The 18,918-nt window shown below is 44.9% G+C and overlaps 1 protein-coding gene across 3 annotated transcripts in view; it reads right to left on the bottom strand.

Moving 5' to 3' along the window:
* Window positions 1-4,333: 4,333 nt before the first annotated feature.
* Window positions 4,334-18,918, bottom strand: part of CHD2 (chromodomain helicase DNA binding protein 2) — a 123,313-nt gene continuing 108,728 nt past the window's right edge. For 2 of the 3 annotated variants that reach the window (XM_069766265.1, XM_069766266.1), the window contains 3 exons: window positions 11,885-12,089; window positions 10,582-10,828; window positions 4,334-10,064 (listed from right to left, as the gene is read on the bottom strand). In XM_069766265.1, coding sequence (XP_069622366.1) covers window positions 9,752-10,064; window positions 10,582-10,828; window positions 11,885-12,089 — 765 coding nt within the window. In that variant the 3' untranslated portion in view covers window positions 4,334-9,751. The remainder of the gene's footprint in view (window positions 10,065-10,581; window positions 10,829-11,884; window positions 12,090-18,918) is intronic. The other variant, XM_069766267.1, reaches the window with a different exon arrangement.

Here is an 18,918-nt window from a genome sequence, read left to right as displayed (position 1 = left end):
GATGACCGATCCAGTGTTACAAAAAGAGATTTCTTCGGCTCCATTAATGACAGCAAGACGTAGCAAAAACCTAAAAGATCATCTGGTTAGGAGCCACTATACGGTTAAATCGAAAAATCTATTTGGGGCTGGAAAACAAAAATGGGGATGTTTCCCATGTGGCGATTGCCTTGCATGCAATAGGGGCAATATTGTAAGAGGGAACTCCTTCTCTTCAGTGGATGGGACTCGGTCCTTTGCGGTCACCAGCTATATATCATGTAGCACGACCTATGTCATATATCATGCAATCTGCCCTTGCCGTAAGGTCTATATTGGACTAACATCAAGAGAGTTACGCATCAGGACTAGGGAGCATGTGAGAGATATTGTTGCGGCAGGAGAGGTGGATGACCTTTCAGCATTGAAGACTATACCGAAACATTTCAGAGCTCTTCATAACTCTGATCCAAGAGGTTTTAAAGTTATCGGTATTGATAGGCTTCATTGTGGCATTAGGGGAGGTAACACCAAAAAAGCCTTAGCCCAATTGGAATCCAAGTGGATTGTTGAGTTGGGAACCATGTCTCCTGACGGGTTAAACGAAAATGTTAGTTTTGTACCTTTCTTGTGATCCCTGTTTTTTTAAGTATGTGTGTCTTTGTGTGTTTTTAATTTTCTTCTTTCTTATATGTTTTTATAGCACTAATATCATCTCTTGTGAGATTTAGGCCACTTCTGTTTCTACTCTGGCTTAAAAGAAGATTTACCCCCAACCTCTTTACCTCCTGCGGTTATGCTTCGTGTCAAGCCTTGTCAGAATCATCGTGTATATTAACAGTATGGATTCTTTTGAAAGACTTTACATACTTATGTGAACATCGTAAGGACTTGATGATGTTCGGAATGGAGTATCTGGTCATCTCTTTGTCAAGGATTAATTTTCTGGCTTAATGTTTATTTTTTCATATTATTTTTATTTTATTTTTCAACACGGCACTTTATTTCCTCTGCCCGTATGTACTCTGGGAGGGATGTCCGTGCTTATTACACAGCGTAACTACCCTTTGGTAGATACGGACAGTGTGGATGCACAATATTAATATTCTAAGATTAGTGTATGTTATTATTTTTTGTATATTTTATTATTGACATAATACTTTTTGATAGTAAATATTATGTATGCACTGTTAGGTGATTTTTACACGATATCATATATATTGTGCTTATGAGAGCTTCTTGCACAGCGGGACACGAGGTAATTGATTGTACTGGATTATATTGGATAATCTGATACACGTTGAGACATCTATTTTTCACGAACTGCTTTCCCCGTAGATTAGATAACATCATTTCCTAGGACCATATATACATGCACAAAGTACATCTTGTTAAGTATGATTATGATCTTAGGAATGATGGTGAGTTTTGGTGGACTGCATAAGAATGGCGTGGATATACGCATGCGCATTCGTTTATTTTAAATCATATATAGTATCATATGCATGAAGATACTCGGGTATGCAGTCACAAGCTCACCAACTTGAGACAAGGGATGATGGCAGCTCTTTATAGGCTTCCTTAAATGATGCTGACATGCGCATGCGTGCTTGAGCTCTCTGTCTGGTATTTAATTTGAGTGTTGTCTTCTATGATTGCATATATATACTAGGGGGCACATTTGATTAAATAGCTGTCAGCATTTTGGGGAATATTAGGTGCTCCTGTATAGCGCCGACATACGCACGTACATTTATTTTTTGGGTATGAGACAGCGCTCGGGTGCGCATGCGCAGTTGATCAGCTTAGGACACGGAATGATGGTAGCCTCTTATGGGCTTCTTAAAAATAAAAATGGCGCCGGTGTGCGCATGCGTGGTCGCGCACCTTGCATACATATATGTAGGGGCGCATTTGATTAAATAGCTGTCAGCTTTTTGGAGAAAATGAGGTGCTTTTGTATAGCGTTGACATACGCACATACACTTATTCTTTTTGTACGAGACAGCGCTTGGGTGCGCATGCGCAGTTGATCAGCTTTAGGACACGGAATGATGGTAGCCCTTTATGGGCTTCCTGAAAATGGCGCCGGTGTGCGCATGCGTGTTCGCGCACCTTGTCCCGTGCATTAATGAAGGTCTCCTACAATTTCCGGCGCGTGTTCAATGACGTCTATGAGGTTTTTCCTCTAACACGCGCTGGATTGGAGTACCGAATTTGACGCACATGGTGTCGGGGTGGTGCGTCCTCGCATGCGACATATGATTGGCCAACGGGCACCTGCAGGGGGTATTTAATGAGGTAAGGTGGGGGCAAAGTATACACTCCCCTTGAGAAAGCACATCATCGGCGAAACGCGCGTCGGGGCAATTCTGCAGCAGTACTCACTATGGGTAAGCACTTTATTTATTACTGGTCGATAGGTGTCTAGTGCAATTGGATTCCCATTATCCGGGTCGATATAAATGAGACTAGGACCTTAGAGGATTTGTATAGGCCTTTTTTTTTTTTTGCATGACCCTATTTACAAATATGATACCGGTATGCTTGTCCTAAAATATTTTGATATTTTCTTGCTGCCTAAATATGTAAATCTGTCTGAGTCTTTTTTCCTCATCCTCACATGGTATTTTTGTATTGTTTTAAGATTTTGTTTCAATATACTTTATTGATTTTATTTTAATGTGTCATAATGGTCTGTAAGTGCTTTTATGCACTTATATTTTGGTAGTAATATTGGTTTGTCCACTATTCCTGATACTATATAGTACTGGAGAAGCAACTACAGTGATGCTTTTGGCTGAAACTGGTTATTTTTGCTTGGTGTATCTATGTATTGATGAAATTGTGGATTGATGTGTCATTTTCCTTTGCCTACCACCCTGAAACCAATGGTCAGACCAAGAGGACAAATCGTTCTTTTGAACAAATTTTAAGGTGCTTTATAGGAGGATCGGTCTTTGTTTTTACCGCTCACTGAGTTTGCCTTTAACAATCGGGTTAATCAGTCTAAAGGAACCTTGCCATTTTTCTGTAATTATGGTTTTCATCCCCATTCTGGTGAGTTTTCCGGGATTAGTTCTGAATGTCCTTGGGTGGAAGTTGTTATGCAGAGACTTGGGGATGTCTGGAGGGAAGTTCAAAAGAATATTGGGACCGCTCAGATTCGCCAAAACGGAAGGCCGATAGAAGACATTTGGTGGGTCCTGTTTTTAAGGTTGGGAATAGGGTTTGGCTGTCATTCAAAAACATCAAGTCCGTGAGAAGTGACTCAGTGTCACAGCTGAATTAGATCATAGTACCATGCTCGGCAAGTCTGATGCTATTAGGTTCAATGGAACACCCTCTATTTTGACTCACTTGAGAACACAGAGCAGAAGATTGAGAGGAAAGAAGAGAAAGACCATAGACTGACCAGATAATTTATCACAGAAATGCTGTTGGGACTTCGCAATGAAGGCATGTTGCACATAACTACTGAAGAGAGAAATTCTCTTAGCTCGTGACAACTACAGACCAGGATTCCATGCATAATTTTCAGACCCACACAAATCTGTTGAACCTCTCCAGATCAAGGATGGATCTGACCGGGGATAATTCAGTCGTCACTGGATTTGAACCCTGCAAATCGATTTGCTCATATTTTCAATCATCCTCTTGGTTTGTCCAGTGTAAGGCATTATCTTATCTAGTGAGGCCTCAGTAAAAAAGGATTGAGAAGCCCTAGTTTGAAGACTGAACTGAGGTGCCTTACATGAACCTTTACAATTGTCATTGATAAAGGTTGAGGCAAATGTTAAAACTGGAGACGAAAAGCGAAAATAGGGTCTAAACTGATAAAAGTTTTATAGGTACGCTCACCAGATAGGGTTGTGAAAGTCACAACTTCTATAGAAGATTTAGAATGAATGCGGTTTATGTCATCACGTTTCAAGGTTTTCAAACCTCTTCATCAGGACTATTGATATCATTGTGGTTTGGTCCTGATGAATAGGTTTGATAACTTTGAAACACGTTGACATAAAAAACAGCATTTGTGGTTGTACCTTAGGCAGAGCGGACTCAACCATAGAATTCCTCATTTATTGCATTGATAAAAGTTGTCATAAATTTATATCCCCTCTGTGAAGCTGTTCAAAGAATAAAAATAATGCCTTTTTTCTAAAACAAGGACAAGGCTCACTTTTGAGCTGCTTGACTGATACTTCTGCCCACAATGAATGGCAGTGGGCAAATTTGAGACAGGTTATTCAAGTTTCTCCTTGGTCGGACTGCTATAATGCTTTTCAAGATGTGACCATTTGCATCATTACATAAAAACAAAGCAGCAAGACAAGTAAAACTCAAACGTGAAAAAACTTCAATCACATTTTAATATACAAGAATGAAATGTACAGCAGTTTACAATGTAGGAAAATTTAATACATACTATATAAACAATCTATTTACACAGGAAACACAAAGAAAATGGCCATTTCACAAATATAAATTAACAACATACCTTACTAGTCGTGTCTGTATTTAGAGAGGGCGCTAAGACGAAGTCTAGGTTTATCATAGGTTTCAAATACTTCATTTTTGTGAATAAATGAGTTAATCTTTTCTGGACCTTAGTGTTTTTAAGGCCTATTTTACACGGCTGTAATATGTATGTCATTTACTGCAACACCTCCTGCAGTTGTACTAAACTGGACTTGGATCACTAGACGCGTTTAAGGTGATATAACATCAGTAAAACCATGGACCATAGTGATCAACCTGTGTTTTTTTTTTTCAAAACCCAGGATTGGATACAAAGGGAACTTTTCCGTTACATCCAAGACTGGTTTGGTAAAAAATCAGGGTAAAATCTGCTACAGCTGTCAAAAGTGGTGCGGAGCGCTCATCTGATGTACAACTAAAGTTCTGAATTTATATGTAAATTAGAGCGGAGAAAGATGATTCCGAAAACCCTGGTCCAGCAGATACTTCAGTAGATTATGACCAGACCTAGTCCTTGCTGGCATCATCATCTGATTAGTATTCCCAGCAAGATGTTATCGTTGTGGAGTTATAAACGCATGTCATGTCGGGCCTACTAATTAGCACAAGTACCGGGGATGCTGGCAGGATGTTCAGGCTCAGATCCGGTGACTGTGGACTACAGACTTGGCTGATGGACCAAGATCCTGCAAATACATAAACTCCATGCAGCATAGTGCACAAAGGTTTACATCTGATTTCTGAATGGGTTTATGTATGGTCTTAGGGTTTAAGGGGGGTTCAGACTGATTTTACCACGTCAGGTCATAGACATGTTTGAGAGTTTCTCGGAGGCCTTTATCAGTCTGTTATAGCTCTCATTCAGTTCAGAAGAAAGATAAATATCAAATGTTTTTGCATTTCGTTATCCCATCATTTAGGATTTTTCAATAATCACCATGTTTGAATAAGTCACGAAAAAAAAAAAAAATGATATACTGAACGCCGTTTATTAAAGCTGCAGACAAAAAAGTCCAACCGTTCGTTGCCCATAGCAAGCAATGGAATCAGGGCATTCAGCTACATTCCAACCACAATAGCGACAATCCCTGAAAGTACTGCTGGACACTGGTACACCGGCACGGCCTTCACAATGCTGGACACTGGTACACCGGCACGGCCTTCACAATGCTGGACACTGGTACACCGGCACGGCCTTCACAATGCTGGACACTGGTACACCGGCACGGCCTTCACAATGCTGGACACTGGTACACCGGCAAGGCCTTCACAATGCTGGACACTGGTACACCGGCACGGCCTTCACAATGCTGGATACTGGTACACCGGCACGGCCTTCACAATGCTGGACACTGGTACACCGGCACGGCCTTCACAATGCTGGACACTGGTACACCGGCACGGCCTTCACAATGCTGGACACTGGTACACCGGCACGGCCTTCACAATGCTGGACACTGGTACACCGGCACGGCCTTCACAATGCTGGATACTGGTACACCGGCACGGCCTTCACAATGCTGGACACTGGTACACCGGCACGGCCTTCACAATGCTGGACACTGGTATACCGGCACGGCCTTCACAATGCTGGACACTGGTACACCGGCACGCCGTCACAACGCTGGACACGGGTACACCGGCACGCCCTTCACAATGCTGGACACTGGTACACCGGCACGGCCTTCACAATGCTGGACACTGGTACACCGGCACGGCCTTCACAATGCTTGACACTGGTACACCGGCACGGCCTTCACAATGCTGGACACGGGTACACCGGCACGGCCTTCACAATGCTGGACACTGGTACGGCCTTCACAACGCTGGACACTGGTACACCGGCACGGCCTTCTTAATGTTGGACACTGGTACACCGGCACGGCCTTCACAACGCTGAACACAGGTACACCGGCACGGCCTTCACAACGCTGGACACTGGTACACCGGCACTGCCTTCTTAATGCTGAACACTGGTACACTGGCACGGCCTTCACAATATACCAGATCCCTTTTTAATTTTTTTTTTACAGCAAAGCAAACATGCAGTGATCATGTGAAAATACAAAGTTCCCTTAAAATACAGATTACTTAAAATACTTGGTGTGAAGAAGATTCTTTATGATCATACAGATTACAGCACAAGAACACAAGATGAGCGGTGAACATGGCAGCAGGTCATGGCTTCTCTACAGCAGAGTGGTATGACACGATTACTAAGGCACATTTTCAGATTAATACCGGGCCATGTTGGAGTATCTCATTAATACAATCTCTAGTATTTTTTATTGCTGCAGTTGACAAGTGGGAGAATATTAATCATTTATTTTTGAATTATTATAGCCTAATACTAATGAGTGCAAATTATACAAGGATGACACACAGTTAAGTCTTGATTATAATCCATTAATTCACGGTTTTTTATACGTTAGTGGAACATAGCAGCATACTACGGAAGGTGCCAGAGACAGTGTCACCCCAGTTCAAGTCAATGGGGTGAGTTGAAATATCAGTCAAAGAAGGTGGAGCTGCTTCTGGAAGCAAACAGATTTAAAACAAATCTAAACAAGCATCAAAAAAGCCTAAGGCTAGGTTCAGATTGCGTTAGTGCAATCCGTTTAGCGCCTAGCGCTAGTGGATTGCGCTAACGCAATGTGTTGTAAAGGGGTCACATTAAACGTCCCCGCTCTCGCAGATCTCCGATCTGCGAGAGCGGGGAATGGACCGCGGGCGCGCCTCGGACGCTGCAAGCAGTGTCCGCGGCGCGCCACAAAACACCGGCACATCGCTAGCGCGTGCCGAAAATGGCACGCTCTAGAGATGCGCGTCCCCATTGCTGTTAATGGGCGCGCTAACGGACGCGTTGCACGGCGTTAATTTCGCCGTGCAACGCTGTCCGTTAGCGCGGTCCCATTAACGCAATGGGAACCTAGCCTAAGTAACCGTCTACTGTTTGAGGTTTGCTCATTGGCTTTTTTATTCTGAAACTCCCATTAATTTCTATGTACTCATATGTCAGAATCCAAGAGATTGCATGTACTGTATTATATTACAGTATATTACGTGACATTATTTGGGGGTTGCAACCTCTCACCCTGCATTAGATCCAGCTGAGGTCTGCTCCACCTGCATTTAAAGTGTGCTGTCCCTCAATCTGACAGTCCAACGTAGGATGTATCCTACTGTCATTTAAACAGATGAAAATTGGTGGAATATTAGCATGGCATAATTGTCTAACAGATTTCTTATACAAATGTGCACTAGATATAGTCAACGAATACAAATAGTGCAAAGATGAACACACACACACAAAAAATAGTCTTGAGCCTGCAATCCAATTTAATTAAGAAGACGTGCCTCTACTTAAATCTTCTGGTCTATTCAGGTAGAATAGCTTAGAATATTTAATTAGAAATGCTCCTGAACCACACAAATTTATCACTTACCGTAGTTTTAATTCACTTCTCTAGAAATTTAGAATTGAAGAATAACATGCTGGCTACCAGCAGTGTCCACTAGAGGGAGCAATGAACTCCACACTAACACAGTATGCAGTAGGCTCCCTCTAGTGGCAGATGCAAGTACCAGCAATTTATCATTAGAACATAGATCTAATAAGAAATTATATTGGAACAGAATTTCAGCCCCAGTTAGATGAAAGTAATGAAAAATGGTGCAGAAGACTGGAAGTTAATGACAAGCGTTACATGCAGATTTTTATTCTTTTTTGCTGCGGATTCACATTGGATTTCACCTTGCTCATTAAAGGGGGTCAAATCCAATGTTTAAAATCTGTAACAAAATGGACATTGTGGATTGAAAATCTGCACCAATATGGCATCTTTCTGTAACGCGAGGCTGATAACTGTACCCACAATGCTGTTCCCCTAATATCGGAATCGTCCAGTTACAGTTCTGTAGGATCATACCCGACGGACTCTTCTATTTTACCTTCATGTTTTGGCAGAAGCTGAAACACAAAACTATTTTCCATTTCGCCATTGCTGAAAACGATTCTAGCAACTAAAGTTAAATGAAAGGTAATTAATATGGAAAGTAATAATAGAAAATACGCCACGTTTAATCCAGATTACGCCGACATTCAGCATGACTTGGGAACCCACGGGCTCACACATCCATGTCTGGTAATAGCAGCCTCCTAATACTGCAATGCTACTAAAGGGGTTGTTCAGGATTAGAGAAACATGGCTGATTGCTTCCAGAAACAGTACTGCGCCTGTCCACAGATTGTGTCTGGTATAGCTGCTCGGCCCCATTCTCTTAAGTGGATCCAAGCTGTAATACCACACAGAACCTGAGGACAAGTGTGGCGCTGTTTCTGGAAGATAGCAGCCACGTTTTTCTAATACTGGATAATCCCTTGCAGATTATATATTCTCTATACGTGGGATTTCAGTACATAATTTATTAGAAATAGATATTTTGAACGTTTTCACTTTCAATGAAAGGTGCCACAGACGTGTCTAAGCAAAAGGGACGGCCACATATTCTTCCATATTTGGTACCTCCTATAAGGAAGGGCCATACTAAGGCGATACTGCAGAGCTGTAGCAAAGCTATATGGCCAGGTTATAGGAAGTGTACAGCTTCATCGGGGGCTGCACACAAGGTGATGGATACAGAAGTATGGCTACCTGGTCCGTATTGTAGAAAATACTGAGGTGGTAAGTAGATATGATGTGGGAGCGTAATGTGTGAAGGTATCAGTGGAGTCCAAAAAACCTTCTAAGAAGCCTAAAATCTTAGGGGGGGGGAGGATACTACTGTGTTGGATGGGTAAAAGATGTTTGCTGCCTGGTCTGCAGCATTTCTTTGCTTTCGCCATGTTGTGTTTTGTCTTCACTGTATTCGCACCTATTAGAAAGCGCGACGATGTGAGCACTTTGTGCACAAGTATAGTTGACAGATAAACACTTGCTGTGTCCATAACTTCATTCATGGACAAGTCTTCACGGCCCTGAACTACATGACACCAACAGGAATCCCATTCTGCTGACCGCGCCGCCTATTCTTCAAGGAATACTTTATAATGTAGGAGTCTGATACACCACCTAAGCACCCGAGGGGAAACCGAACTGAAATGATGGAAAAGCTAACATGTGAAATGTATCTGTTCACTTCATATGCTCGGCACAGGTGGCATCTCCTGAAGAGGAAGCCATATGCCACATGTCAGTACACCAGGACTCCGGACTCTCAGAGCACAGTCTATAGCAGCTAGGTCCACCATTAGCAAGTGGCCATTGTGGGCTTGTAATAGAAGTCTTTCCTATGTTCTCCGGGAATTCCAATTGTAGTCTGTGCCCTTCTGCTCTAAGGATCTGTCCAATGGAGGTTTCGCATCATGAGGGGTTCTCTGAACAGGAGGAGATCGAGGGTCTGAAAGAGATGATGACTGCTGGGAAGAACCTTTATAATCTCCAGATTTGTCTGGATGAAATGACCGGTAGTGGTCAGAAGGTCCTTGGCCATGGTATCCCATAGGTGGCCTGTGGTCAGACCCCATTCGTCTAAAGTCCTGCTGATGATAACCTTGACCCCGAAATTCATCTGCTCGCCTGCGCTTATTGTCATGGTGATGTCTGTGGAAACAAATCCAATGTCAGCAAATAATAGTCATTGTTTTCAGACACTTTGTAGTTCTTATTCCTAGAGATGGTACTGTGAAAATCAAGCAAATACATAAACGGGTTCTCCGGTTAAAACAAGTTATCATCTAGTCACAAAATAAGTGATAACTTATTGATTTGTGGGGGTCCGAGCACTGGGAGCTATACAGATTAACATGACGGGGAATTTCTATTCTCGACAGGGAACTTTTATCTCCAGTTACAAAATGGCTTCCCTGACTGCTGCTCCATTCATTCTGTATGGGGCGGCTGGGAGAAGCTGAGCACAACGTTCAGTAGCCCCATAACGAGTAATGGAGTAGTGGTCAGTCATGTGATAAAAGTTCCCTGTTCAGCCGATTGGTGCAATTTCCAAATGTTGAACACCCACCGATCAACAAGTTATCACCTTTTGGGTGAATAAGTGAGAACTTGTTTCTTCCAGCGAACGCCTTAAAGTGAAATACTACAGTATATCAATGTTCAATACCTGTCGTAATATTCCCTGTGACCTCGGTGATCTCGCTCATTATTATACTGCTCATAGGGCCTTTTACGAGATGCAGTGTTTGGCCTGTAGTTGGCAGCATTCCTCCGAGGATCCCCAGGGGGGCGCCGGTCAGAGTAGTGATGATCCTTGTATCGGTGCTGCTCATACTGGTGGTGACGGTCCCCACTCCATTGCTGGTTATTATTACCCCCATAATTAAATTTCCGATCTCTCCACTCGCCTCGATCTGAACAATAGAAAATGGGTATCAAAAATTAAATAAATCAGAGAAAAATAATTATGTCCAACTCTCAGATTGCAATCGTGACCATAATTGAGAATAAGACACAAAAGATTCATGTCCCGTTACAGCCAGGACCTGCATCTAACAATTGCGGGTGTGTCAGAGATTGACATCCCATTGGCACCCCCATGAAGTGATGGCGGGTCACCGATAGGTTGCTATGATAGCCGGGGGAACTGCTGTGGCATCACTGTAAAGGAGACTATTAAGAACAGTGAAAAGTTGAAGGAAAAAAGTTTAAAAAAAAAAAATATGAAAAAACACTAAAAGTTCAAATCACTTGCTATCCCTCCATTAAAAATAAAGAAAATAATTAGCCCGATCAGTAAACACTGTAAAGCTGAAAAAACTAAAGAACGGCAAAATTTAGTTTTTTGGAGGGTCCACAAAAAATGCTGTAAGAAGCGATCAAAACATTATCCCAAAATGGTATCAATAAAACATCGTCTTGCCCTGCAAAAAATAAGCTGTGACACGGCTCCATCGACAGAAATATAAAATCGTTACTGTTTTTGGAAAATGGCGATACAACTCAACATTTTTTTTTTGCAAACTTCACATTTTTTCACCATTAAAATAATATAAAAAGTAGACATGTTTGATACTTTTATAATTTTTGAATTTTACTGATAAGCAGAACCATATCGCAAGGTCGTTGTTACCACAAAATGTACACCATAAATACAAGTCCCAAAAAACAATGTCGGAATTGCGTTATTTACCAATTTCTCTCCACTTGGATTTTTTTACCCATTCCCATTCCAGTACATTATGTGGTAACATTAATGGTGTCATTCAAAAGTACAACTCGTCCTGCAAAAAACAAGCCTTCAGTGTGGACAGAAAAATAAAAGCGGTATTGCCCTGGGATGAAGGGGAGGAAAAAAATAAAAGCAAAAATTGAAATTGATTTTCTTGTGAAGGGGTTAAAAACAAATGTCATTGCTGAAAAGCGCTGAAACGCCAACAGTCAGCGGCGTACGAGCAGCTGTCACTCACCTGCGTTATTGAACGGCCTTTTGTTAGGGTTGCCGTAGCTCTCTCTTTGGTGCCCGTGCATCTGGGGTGGTGGTGGAAGAATGACGTGAGGCTTGTGTTGCATATGGAGACCATGGGGCTGCGAGGTCACAGAGTCATGGCTGGAGCTGGATGGCTCTGGTCGGAAAAGTTTCTTGCTTGGTGGTGTATCTCTTTTCTTCTGTTCCTTGGAAACAAAGTAGAGTAAAAATCCATCAAAATACAGCTCCAGGTATATTACCGTCAGGTACTCCTGTATCGTCAGCTTTTAGACTAACGTCAGTACAATAGTGAGTTACCCGAGTAGGAAGAGCTGTGCATCATTAGTAAACTGCATTAGTGGAGTTAACCGATAGCATTACATCCATTACCTATCCTAGGATAGGTCTTAAAATACCAGACTGATGGGGATGCGACACCCAGCACCCTCAGGTGGGCATGTGAGACCCAGCACCCTCAGGTGGGCATGCGAGACCCAGCACCCTCAGGTGCGCATGCGACACCCAGCACCCTCGGGTGGGCATGTGACACCCAGCACCCTCAGGTGCGCATGCGACACCCAGCACCTTCAGGTGGGCATGCGACACCCAGCACCCTCAGGTGGGCATGCGACACCCAGCACCCTCAGGTGGGCATGCGACACCCAGCACCCTCAGGTGGGCATGCGACACCCAGCACCCTCAGGTGCGCATGCGACACCCAGCACCCTCGGGTGGGCATGTGACACCCAGCACCCTCAGGTGCGCATGCGACACCCAGCACCTTCAGGTGGGGATGCGAGACCCTGCACCCTCAGGTGGGCATGCTACACCCAACACCCTCAGGTGGGCATGCGACATCCAGCACCCTCAGGTGGGGATGCGACACCCAACACCCTCAGGTGGGGATGCGACATCCAGCACCCTCAGGTGGGGATGCGACACCCAGCACCCTCAGGTGGGGATGCGACACCCAGCACCCTCAGGTGGGCATGCGACACCCAACACCCTCAGGTGGGGATGTGACACCCAGCACCCTCAGGTGGGGATGTGACACCCAGCACCCTCAGGTGGGGATGTGACACCAAACACCCCACCATTCAGCTGTTCCCAGTGCTGGCCGGCGGTGATCAGTCGAGAAGCTGCACAGGACAGCAAAGTCAACTGCACAACATTTAAAAGAAAGAGGTGGCTGTGCAGTACTCCTTGTGGCCACTATACAGCTGATGGAGCTGTGCTGTTTCGGTCAGCAACTAAGAGCATTGGAACATGACCAGCACTGGGAACAGCTGATCGTCGGGTGCCAAGTGTCACAGCCCCACTGATCTGGTAATGATGATCTACAGTATTCTAAGGATAGATCACCAATATAAATATAATGGACAACCCCTTTAAGCATAAACACAAGACTTTGGTCCTGGAACCAGTCATCGGCAGAACTCTGACATCTAGAAGTGTTACCAGAGCCCAGAGGACATAATTTCATTAGGGAAAATGGGGTTTGGATGTGAGGGATTTCACGTAGCGAAGGATGTGGCCAGCGGTTCTTCCTTCCCTGGGCATAATACACGTGAAGCCAATTTTATATTTTATTTCCCCCCTTTGGTCAGCACAGGTTTTATCTCTCGTGCCATACACCAACCGCTATGTCCAGCTATCGCCCAATATCGCTGCTCCCATTTGCTTCCAAACTCCCGGAGCAGCACATCCACGCTCAACTTTCCTCCCACCTCTCATATAACTTGCTCTTTGACAATCTACAATCTGGTTTCCGCCCCCATCACTCAACTGAGACAGCCCTGACCAAAATCACTAACGACCTACTTACAGCCAAAGCTACTGGACAATACTCTGTACTCCTTCTAGACTCCTTCTGCTGGATGTCTCTACTTTCCACACAGTTGATCACTGCCTCCTACTACAGATCCTCTCCTCCTTTGGCATCAAAGACCTCGCCCTATCCTGGATGTCCTCATACCTTTCCAACTGCACATTCAGCGTCTCCCACTCCCCCACTACCTCCTCATCCCAACCCTCTCTCTCTGTTGGATTCCCCCAAGGCTCTGTTCTAGGACCCCTACTCTTCTTATTCTATATACTTGGCCTGGGACAACTCATAAAATCTCATGGCTCATCCAGTACCACCTTTATGCTGATGACACTCAGATCTACCTTTCTGGCCCAGACGTCACCTCTCTGCTGTCCAGAATCCTGGAGTGTCTATCAGCCATATCCTCCTTCTCCTCTCGCTTTCTCAAACTCAATGTGGACAAATCTGAACTCATCATCTTTCCTCCATCTCATAGATCTTCCTTACCTGACCTTTCTATCGCAATTAACGACATAACGCTTTCCCCCGTACCGGAAGTCCACTGCCTCGGAGTAACCCTTGACTCTGCCCTGTCCTTCAAACCGCAAATCCAAGCTCTTTCCACCTACTGTCGCCTCCAGCTCAAATATTTTTCCAGAATCCGTCCTTTCCTCAACCGTAAATCTACTAAAATGCTTGTGCATGCCCTCATCATCTCCCACCTTGACTACTGCAACATCCTTTTCCAGGACATCCCCCTAACAACACCCTGGAGGACGTCCTCCTCCTCCTTGCAGGGACAGGAAATACACGAGAGGTTAAAAGGTCCCACTCCTCCCCTTCTCTTAAGTGTTTTTCCTGTTCCTGCATGGAGGGACACACAAGAGAGCACAGCGAGCGACGGCTTACCGGAGGGCTCAGGGGGATCGTGCGGCTGGTCCAATATCCTTCCCCTTGTCAAGTGGCCCAGGGCAGAAACTTCCCGGTGGGGAGTCCCTCTGCTCCAAAGACCAGTGAGCGGACGGGCTCCTGGGTAAGAGCTGCTCCTCCCGGTGGGAGGCTCTCGCCTCAGGCGCCATCTTGGGAGAAGAAGCGCCCGGAACCATGTGTTCCATCCAGGAACACGGAGGGGTCGGCGGCTGGCACAAGCCCCAAGCGTCACTTCCGGTGACGTCAACGCTGGATCCGGCCTGCGTTCCACAGCGTGGGACGAGCACCGATGACGTCAGCGCTGCTTCCGGCCTGCGTTCCACATTGTGAGACGCGGAAGGGGTTGGTAAAACAAGCGGCAATTTTGATAAGGTGTGTGCTCGATCTGGTGGGCGTCCACTTGGGTAAAGCAGGACTCAGTGTCTTGTATTCTGCGTTGCGGGGTTTACGCTAGGAGTGCATCTTGCAAGGATTCCTAGATGCCTGAAACAAAGGAGGATATGGATGAAGATGCAGGGGTAAGTGCGCATAGCGCAAAAAGCACCTGCTCTTGTGTCATCTAGGATAAGGATATCCCACAGACACCCCTCCCAACGGTCAAAAAGCCAGGCAAGGCCTCGGCAAAGAGTAAACGTTGCTCCATATGTCACGTTAAACTTCCAGATGGAAAAAGCACTGCAACGCCTGTATCTCTAAAGTGGTACAGGAAGAACAACCAACCCACCTATCTGAAATGAGGAGTTTAATCCGGGAGGAAGTTCAAGCCTTCTTGGCTACTATATATAACACAACAGCGCCCTTCCGTCCAGGACCCAGCCGTAAGAGACCTAGATGGGATCCAGAGCAGAGATATCTTGATCTATCCTCGGATGAGGGATCAGACTTTGGGGGCTCAGACCATGAAGAGGGTGAACTTCCAATGGAGGATCAGGATCAAGGAAGAAAGTATCTCTTTCCAGTAGAGGATACGGAAGATCTGGTACAGGCGGTGAGAAATACTATGCAGATGAAGGAGGTTCCGCGTCCACAGTCCAGACAGGACCTAATGTTCGGAGGTCTTGCATCTCAGAGGCAGACAGAGTTCCCTGTAAGCGAATATATCCGGCTTATGATATTACAAGAATGGAAGAAAGCAGAACGCAGACTAGTGATGTCCCAGGACTTTAAGGGCCGCCTACTATTTGACACAGATGACATCAAAACATGGGTAGAAATCCCTAAAGTCCATGCATTAGTGGCCAAGGTCACAAAGAAAACATCAATTCCATTTGAGGACTCGTCAAGCCTCAGAGATGCCATGGACCGCAAGGCAGATATTCTTTTACGCCGAGCTTGGGAAGCGTCTGCAGCCCTGATTCGGACTAATATTGCGGCCACTTCGGTGGCCAGGTCCATGTTCTTATAGATGCGGCAGTTAGAAGAACATTTAGTTAATAAGACCCCAAGAGCTGAAATAATTTCATCTCTCCCTATTGTACACTAGGGTGTTTGGACAGGCGTTAGATGACATATTAGAGTTTGCGTCTGATAATAAAAAAGGTTTTCCCGAAGATAAACCCAAAAAATTTCAGCCCTTTCGGAAAAGGCCACCCACTCGCAAACAACCTGACTATAGAGAGCAATGGAGATCCAACAGAGGAACATATAGGCGTTCCTATGCTCAAAGCAGAAGGGGAAAAAAATCCCCTTTTTGGATCAAGCTCTAGGTCTAGAAGACAATGACGACATAGGTATAGGCGGCAGACTCAGTCTTTTTGTGAACAACTGGATCAGATCACAAAAAACAAATACGTCTTAAATATAATATCAGAGGGCTACAGAATAGAACTCATATCTGCCTCGCCTCAAAGGTATATCACGCCGACCACCATTGCAGCCAATTCCTCAATGTTCACAGACCTTCAGGAGCTTGTCAGCTCCAAGGTCATAATTCGAGTCCCCTCATCAGAGATAGGCAGAAGTCACTACTCTTCCCTATTCTCAATCCCAAAACAGTCAGGGGAAACGCGCACCATCATAAACTTAAAGCTGTTAAATGAATGGGTCAAATACAAAAGGTTCAGGATGGAATCTGTAAGATCAACCATCCATCTCAGACAAAAATTCGGTAATGTGCATTCTCGACCTGAAGAGTGCCTATTATCAGGTTCCAATCCATCCAACCTCTCAGGAACTTCTAAGGTTCTGAATAAGTCTACCAGACCAAACCTGCCACCTCCAGTTTCAATGCCTCCCATTCGGCTTGGCCTCAGCTCCCAGAATATTTACAAAGTGGTCGCAGAGGTAGTGGTCTACCTGAGAAGCCAGGGAGTTACAATAATACCTTATTTGGACGATTTTCTCCTAGTGGCCCGATCAGCAGAGACCCTACTCCTACACAGGGATCGGACTATTACGGTGATGGAACACCTTGGCTGGGTGGTGAATCGAAAGAAGTCACACTTAAAACCCGAAACTCGGAAAGTATTCCTTGGGGTGCTTCTGGACTCCACCTTTCTACCAAAAGAAAAACAGGAGTCAGTAAGGAAGATGGTCGCGAAGTTTCTGAAACATCGAGTTACTATAAGATCAGCCATGAAGATTTTAGGAATCATGACATCATGTGTCCGGTGCGCTCAGGCCCATTCAAGACTATTACAGAGGCAGGTTCTCTCAGTATGGGATCGCAGCCAGATGTCTCTGGACAGGCCGATGAGACTATCAACAGGAGTAAGAAGATCTTTAGGGTGGTGGACCCAATCCAGCAACCTGAATACGGGTCTCATGGATCCCGTCCCCTTGTGTGGTAATCACCATGGACGCCAGTCAGTGGGGATGGGGAGCGCACCTGCAAGGAAATTTCTTTCAGGGCAGGTGGCCCAAAGACATCAGCCACAAATCATCAAACCTCAGAGAACTTTATGCAGTCTGTGAGACTCTGAAAAGAAACCGTTCAAGGTTAAAGAACAAACGTGAAGATTTTAACGGACATGACTGCAGTATCATTCCTAAGACACTAAGGAGGTCCCAAACACAGAGAGCTACAAGATCTAGTGCAAAAGATATTTGTTTGGGCAGAAAATACGGTCCTTTCAATTACAGCGGTGCACTTGAAAGGGTCTCAAAATATTCTGGCCACCTACTTGAGCAGAAGAAAAGTCCATCCAACAGAGTGGGAACTAAACCACGAAGTTTTCCAACTGTTGTGCCACCATTGGGGAACTCCCAGAATAGATTTGTTTGCCGCAAGAAAAAATTCGAAAGTGCCCAGATTCTATTCCATAAATCCTTTAGACTAGACATGCCAGAAGCAGTCGACTCCTTAAGACAGGCATGGAATGAACCACTCTCCTATGCCTTTCCCCCGCTGGTACTCATTCCGATGGTACTCAGAAAAATCCAGGGAGACAGGGCAAGAGTTCTGATTATTGTTCCGTTCTGGCCAAAAAGAAGTTGGTTCCCGTTGCTGGGATTCATGGCTACAGAGAATCCAATCGAGCTTCCTCTGTGGAAGGACATCGTCTATCAAGGTCCTGTCTTACATCAAAGCCCGGAATAGTTACACCTGTCAGCATGGATCCTGAAAGGGACATTTTAAAAGCTCGGGGCTTATCAGAGGAAGTCATTTCAACCATTCAAGCTAGCAGGAAACCTGTAACCTCGGCAATCTACTACAAGATCTTAGTAACCCGATGTTTACCCTGGTTACCATTGTAAATGTTAAAAAAAAAAAAAAAACACTACATACTTACATTCCGGTGTCTGTCGCGTCCCCCGGCATCAGCTTCCCTGCACTGTGTCAGCGCCGGCCGTAAAGCAGAGCGGTGAAGTCACTGCTGTGCTCTGCTTTACGGCCGGCCGGCGCTGACACAGTGCAGGGAAGCTGACGCCGGGGGACGCGATAGACACCGGAATATAAGTATGTAGTGTTTTTTTTTTTTTTACATTTACAATGGTAACCAGGGTAAATATCGGGTTACTAAGCGCGGCCCTGTGCTTGGTAACCCGATGTTTACCCTGGTTACAAGTGAACACATCGCTGGATCGGCGTCACACACGCCGGTTCAGCGATGTCAGTGGGTGATCCAGGGACGAAATAAAATTCTGGCCTTCTAGCTCCGACAAGCGATGTCACAGCAGGATCCTGATCGCTGCTGCGTGTCAAACACAATGATATCGCTATCCAGGACGCTGCAATGTCACGGATCGCTATCGTTCTAAAGTTGCTCAGTGTGAAGGTGCCTTTAGATCTAGCACCCTTAAGGTACAGATTTCGGCCCTCAGCACTTTTTAGATTACCCTTTGGCCTCTCACCCGTG

Source organism: Ranitomeya imitator, chromosome 4 (genome assembly GCF_032444005.1).
Source record: "Ranitomeya imitator isolate aRanImi1 chromosome 4, aRanImi1.pri, whole genome shotgun sequence".
NCBI lineage: Eukaryota > Metazoa > Chordata > Amphibia > Anura > Dendrobatidae > Ranitomeya > Ranitomeya imitator.
This window is presented reverse-complemented; position numbering and strand designations above follow the sequence as displayed.